Here is a 6,595-nt window from a genome sequence, read left to right on the forward strand (position 1 = left end):
GCTCAGGTGTATTGTTGTATCACCTCCTTCGTTCGATCTTTCGGGTCTTTAGGGAGCTCGTTAAAATTATCCTTCAACTAGTTCATCGATATCCGACCACCTTCGAACTTGTCCGGGACCTTCCCCAACAGTGATTGGCAGAGGGTCACTTTGTTCGAAATGATCCCAGATCCTGTGATGACTGGACTATCCATTGGCAGACCAAGTTGTAGTGCTATGTTTTCGAGTGTGATTGTACACTCGCCGCATCGAAGGTGGAAAGTGTGTGTTTCGGGCCTCCATCTTTCCACTAATGCACTAATTAGTTGCAAATCGAGTTTGTAGTCCCCAGACATGCTAGACGCATGTAAGAATCAAACCGTTTACAAGTGGCCACAAATTTCAGGAATCGCACGCTTTCCCATATTATGGATGAAACTATCCAAAACATGATCATCCGCTTATTTACACACAAAAAATTATAATTATAAAAAAATAAATTTAACATTATTGAAATTAATGAAATTTAAATTTCGGTCTTACCATTACTAATTAGGCAACGAAAATATGCCTGTCGTCAAAGTGGATTAGGGAGGCGGCCATTCGTGAGAAATCAGTTTAAAAGAATAAAAATGAGATAATTTTAAAAAAATAAAATTTTTAATTAAAAATATCGAAAATTATTAAAAAGAAGAGAGTTGAGAGACTTGAAAGGGTTTGAGAGGATTGAGAGAGTTGAGAGAAGAATGTGAATGAAAAATAAAATATGAGGGGTATTTAAAGGGTAAAAAAAGTTACCGTTAGGGTTTTAAACTTTTTTTACCGTTGGCGACAACGTTAAAAAAACCGATTGGGATTTGACAAAGCGCGACCAACTAAGCGTGCTTTTCAACAAAATTGACGTATATCCCTAATTAAAATAAAAACCGAACCAAAACCCTAATTTTTTTTTTAAAAAATCGGCCTATAGTGGTTATTTTGCCATAAAAAATATTAATTAAAATTGAAAGAAATCATATTTGTAGAGAGGAGCATATACGCATAAAAGAGAAAAAGGAAATCCCTTTGTGTATATAGTAGAGAATCTAAATTCACCACCTGTCGTTCCAAATGATCTCCTCCGCAGTGGACCCCACTAACCCCGACTTAGACAGCCAACAGTTCCCCTTTAGAGGGAAAATAATTAATTAATTAATTATCCCCGCACTTATATACTATTGTCCTCCATAAAAGCCCCTTTTTCTTTTATAAAAAAAATCTCTCCCTTGCACTTCTGATAAACAAACAAATATATATTTTTAGTTTACCTCCTCCTTTTTTTCCTTTTTTAATCAAGAAAAAAAAAAGTTTTTGGCTTTTTATGATACCCGGCGATGCCTACGCCGGTAAGTGTAGCGCGGCAATGCTTAACGCCAGAGGCAGCTCACGCGCTAGACGAGGCGGTGAGAGTCGCGCGACGGAGGGGACACGCGCAAACGACCTCGCTCCATGCCGTTTCTGCTCTTCTATCTCTCCCTTCGTCCCCGTTACGTGACGCCTGTGCACGTGCTCGTAACGCGGCTTACTCCCCTCGCCTCCAATTCAAAGCGTTGGAGCTTTGCCTTAGCGTGTCATTGGACCGAGTCCCCTCGAGTCAACTCAGCAACGACCCGCCCGTCTCCAACTCGCTCATGGCCGCGATAAAGCGGTCTCAGGCGAACCAGCGAAGGCAGCCCGAAAATTTCCACCTTTATCGGGATATGTCGCAGCAAAATCCTTCCAGTATCTCGTGCGTCAAAGTGGAGCTCCAACACTTGATGTTATCCATCCTGGATGACCCTGTTGTTAGTCGGGTCTTCGGCGAGGCGGGATTTCGGAGCTCCGAAATCAAGCTGGCAATCATCCGCCCCCTCCCTAATCTCCTAAGATACTCTCGACCACGTGGCCCACCGGTTTTTCTTTGCAATCTAGAAAATTCGGATCCGGGTTATGAAAACACCAGGTTTCCATGTCATGGCGGCTTCAGTTTCCCGTTCCCGGGTTTTGCATCTTTTTATGGAGGAGAAGAAAACTGTAGGAGAGTAGGAGAAGTTTTGGCGCGAAGGAGGAATCCACTACTTGTTGGTGTATGTGCAAACGATGCACTCGCCAATTTCACGGATTGTTTGGACCAAAAGAAAGATGGCTTATTGGTTAAAGGAATTTCGGGGTTAAACATAATTCGCATCCAAAATTATATTTCCAAGTGTACTACTAATCAAGGCTTTAATAAAGGGGAGATGGATTTAAAATTTGAAGAAATGGGTCGGGAAATTGAAGGATCCGGATCCGGGTTGGTGGTGAATTATGGGGATCTGAAAAATCTTGTCAGTGACAAGAGTGAAAAAGATGATGATGATGATGATGATGATGATGATGACGACAAGGTTGTGCATGAAGATGGGATTAGTTATGTAGTTGGACAGTTAACGAGGTTATTACAAGTTTATGGAGGGAAACTCTGGTTGCTGGGAGCTGCAACAAGTTACCAGACATATTTGAGGTTTCTAAGTAGGTTTCCTTCAGTTGAAAAAGACTGGGATTTGCAGATTTTGCCTATAACTTCGGTTAGGAATTCATTGGCTCAGTCTTATCCCAAGTCCAGGTATGTAAATTGAATTATCAATTTTCTTGGATATTTTATTTTATACTATCTTTTATGTTGGCATGATATGTTTGGTCGTTATTCTGAATGCTTTTAACTAATTTATTTTGGTCAAGTATACTTATGTTGTGTTTAGAGAGCTCTTTATTTGTCCTACGGTGGAGTTTGAGGGATTTAAGGATTAGGTAATCTTGATTTAAAGCTGATGCTTCGTTGTGTAACTCTTTTAAGTCATAACCTTTGCCAGAGTTGCACTGGTTGGGGTAAAATATTCACCATGGTGAAACCTGGGATTTAGAGGGGACGTGATTTGTGATTTAAGCTGAATTTGCAACTTAAAGCACTGCTACGTTGTTGCTGTGTTAACATTTTTGAATTTAAATAATAATAATAATAATAATAATAATAATAGTAAGAGTTTAAAATGATTTTAAAGATATTAAGTTGTTTGCAGTGGGTAATTAAGCGTTTCATAAAGGGTGATTATTTGGTTAGTGCATGGTTATTGGATGAAACACTTACATAGGCCTAGCTGATACTTTTATAATTTTAAATTTATTTAAGGTGTTGAATGCTATAGTAGTGGAATGTTGGTATCCACTTTATCTGTTTCATTCTTTTTGTTGTTATGCAGCATCACTTTTTTTTCCTTTGCGTTTATTGGTTCCTTTGATTTCCATGGCTGTCTTCGTATTTAATCCGACCTGATCTCATAGTTTATGTAACTACAGCTTAATGGAGTCATTTGTTCCATTTGGTGGGTTCTTTGCTACACCTTCCGAGTCAAAGGGGTCCTTAAGCAGCTCGTATCAACATTTACCCCGCTGTCATCTATGCAATGAGAAGTGTGAACAGGAAGTAATTGCAATTTCAAAGGGAGGTTTCAATGTTTCCGTGGCAGATCAGTGCCAATCTACTTTGCCTACTTGGTTGCAGATGACAGAGCTTGGTGCAAACAAGGGATTAGATTTGAAGGTGTGTGTCCGTTCGTCTATGCTTCACGTGCTTATTTTGTGTTCATATTCATTTGTTTCAAATATCTGTGGTGGGGACCCGGAGTATTAAGAGAACCATCGGTTTCAACTTTCAATCCCTATTATTACAACTCAAGTATATTCCTAAACTGATTCATTTGCTGCCAATCTCAAAAGGTGGAAACCATTTGCATGCACCCACAGCATACACTTATACCGGTTTTAAAATGTCTGTTGTTCACCAGATCTGTTGTGTTGATCAAGGGTTTCCATGTTTTATTCACTAAATCTACCCAACCCTGGCCCTGCCCCTGCCCCTGCCTCTGCCCCTTTTCTCCAAATCTTAATCGGTTTAGTTTGGATAATTTATGAAATTTATGTGAAAACAAGTTTGTCTCTCTTCAGTGCAGACCAAAGATGGGCAGTTTTTAAACACTATGGTAGCAGGACTGCAAAAGAAGTGGGACAATATTTGCCAGCGCCTTCATCACACTCATCCTGGCCCTGAGTCAAAAACTTATGAAGGAAGTCCTTCATTCCCGACTGTTATGGGCTTTCATTTCGTGCAAGACAAGAAAGAAAATGCTCTTGGTCATAGTAATGACAACAGAAATGCACTGCCCGATGAAAAGATGTCTACATCACTATCAGAGAATCCTTCCTCTATAGTATCCAAGACTAGAAATGGAAGTGTCCTGCACAAGCTATGGGAAAAGCCTTCCAAAGTAGGTGTTTTTGAAGCGATTGAACCCATATCTCCTTGCAGTTTGTCCAATTCAAGTGGGGGTGACGTTAGTCAAGCCTCTCCTACATCTGTGACTTCTGTGACAACTGATTTGGGGTTGGGTTTATGCTCCGTTTCTTCAAGCAACACATTGATGAAACCTTCAAATCAGAACCATGCAGGGCTTGCGGAGGACTTCCCAGGTTGCCTTCCTGCAAATGTTGATGCTAATAATGGAAACATCTCTGGCCATCCTTCTCAGTCCTCTTCCACTTTCTCTCCTGAATTTTGTGGAAAGCTTAATCCAAGCAATTTCAAGAAGCTTTTTACAGCTGTCACCAAAAGAGTTGGATGGCAACATGAAGCTGCAAGTGTTATTTGCCAAACAGTGGCCAACGGGCGTGCACGAACTGAAAAATGTCATGGAGCCAGTCAAAGAGGTGATATATGGTTGAATTTCTGTGGACCTGATAGGTGTGGTAAAAGAAAAATTGCTCTTGCACTTGCAGACGTAGTCTATGGAAGCAGAGAAAATTTCATCGGTATGGATCTAAGTTGCCAAGATGGGGGGTTGATGCATACACAGTTGCTCTTCAATTCCCAGGAAGTGAATTATGATTTAAGGTTCAGAGGAAAGACTGTGGTTGACTATATTGCTGAGGAGTTAAGCAAAAAGCCCTTGTCAGTTGTCTTCCTTGAAAATGTGGATAAAGCTGATATTCAGGTTCAGAGCTGCTTGTGCCAAGCTATCCGAATTGGCAAGTTCTCAGACTCACATGGAAGAGAAGTCAGCACCAGCAATGCGATATTCGTGACAACTTCGACATTAGCTAAGGAAACTCAAGTTGTTTGTCATAAACAGCACACATCTGAGGATAAAATATTGGGAGCCAAGGGATGGCCACTGCAGATTGTGATCAAGCATGACGACAACATAATTGGCCAAGACTTGAAGTTACCTGTTACAACTAGAAAAAGCATCTCAAAGCAGGGTTTTTTGAATAAAAGAAAGCTGATTGGCTCCCATGAAACTCTGGAGCAGCATGAGATGATGGAAATTACCAAACGGGCTAACCGAACATCATCTTTGAATCTAGATTTGAACATTCCGGCTGAAGAAAGTGAAGTGCAGGACACTGATGATGCAACTGTTGACAATGACTGGGTTGATGAGAGCCCCATGCATTGGTTGCAAGATTTCTTTGGTCAATCTGTAAAAAATGTGGTATTCAAGCCATTTGATTTTGATGCACTTGCAGAAGAATTATGGGACGACATTAACCAGAGTTTCTGCAAGTCTATAGGTGCAGGGTGTTTGCTAGAGATAGAGTCGAAAGCTATGGAACAACTAGTAGCAGTTGCATATGTATCTGATGAGAAAAGGGTGGTGAGGGATTGGGTGGAACAAGTTCTTAGCAAGGGATTCGCAGAAGTTAAGGAAAAGTACAAGTTCAATGCTCACACCGTCGTGAAACTTGTTCCCTACGATGCTCTTACTTCTGAGGAGCAAACACAAGGACTAGGAGTTTGTGTTCCCCCCAAAGTTGTTCTCAATTAATAACTTTCTTTTTCAAAAGCCTAATCTGGTAGTTTAGGGAAGGTGTTGTATAAGGATTTAGCATCTTGCGAAGTATGTTCAGCTTCATAATCCCATAAAATTTGGGGGCATCTTCTCGTCTTCCAGCTTAGGTCGTGTATTCTACCATGTATAATCAAATCTGTAGTGAGGTGTTAGTGTGATATGTCTATTCTTCACAACAAAAGAAAGAAAAACAGAAAGACTTTTAGTATTTTGCTTGGTTTGATTGCTTATGTATAACCAAAGTTAATTTGCAAAAGAATTGAAGGAGTATGGTGAATGTTCAAATATCTTGTCAAATTTGGCTCGACTTGCGAATTTGTACCCCACCCTGAAAGAGTTGGATGGTTTCTAGTCCATGATCTTTTATTATTATTATTATTATTATTATTATTATTATCATCATCAACAACCAAGTAAAAAGAAAGTTGAAAGTGACAAAACTGGTGAATGGAACATTCGCTTTTCTTTCCATATTTACACCTTTGCTTGATGATCATCTTCCACCCTACAACATGCACAAGCTCAGTGAGTGGTTCCAGACGCTGAAAGCAACATATCTACAGACTCACGGCTTCAATCAAGTGATAGTGTGGGAAAACATGATGAATGGCGTAACATGAGTTCCAATGTCATGGTGGATGTTATTGATCCATCCCTAGTCACCATCAAGTGGTGTAAGGCTTCCTAGTCCTCCCAACTAACTCCCTTCCTGT

General features: G+C 40.3%; 1 protein-coding gene across 1 annotated transcript; it reads left to right on the plus strand.

Annotated features, from left to right (window-relative positions):
- The first annotated feature begins 1,229 nt into the window (after positions 1 to 1,229).
- LOC105771245 (protein SMAX1-LIKE 6) lies at positions 1,230 to 6,169 on the plus strand. The gene is made up of 3 exons (XM_012592661.2): positions 1,230 to 2,602; positions 3,334 to 3,577; positions 3,987 to 6,169. Exons 1-3 carry the CDS (start codon positions 1,353 to 1,355, stop codon positions 5,856 to 5,858), a joined length of 3,366 nt encoding a protein of 1,121 aa, XP_012448115.1. The 5' UTR covers positions 1,230 to 1,352; the 3' UTR covers positions 5,859 to 6,169.
- Positions 6,170 to 6,595: the final 426 nt, after the last annotated feature.

The sequence above is a fragment of the Gossypium raimondii genome, chromosome 5 (genome assembly GCF_025698545.1).
Source record: "Gossypium raimondii isolate GPD5lz chromosome 5, ASM2569854v1, whole genome shotgun sequence".
Lineage (NCBI taxonomy): Eukaryota > Viridiplantae > Streptophyta > Magnoliopsida > Malvales > Malvaceae > Gossypium > Gossypium raimondii.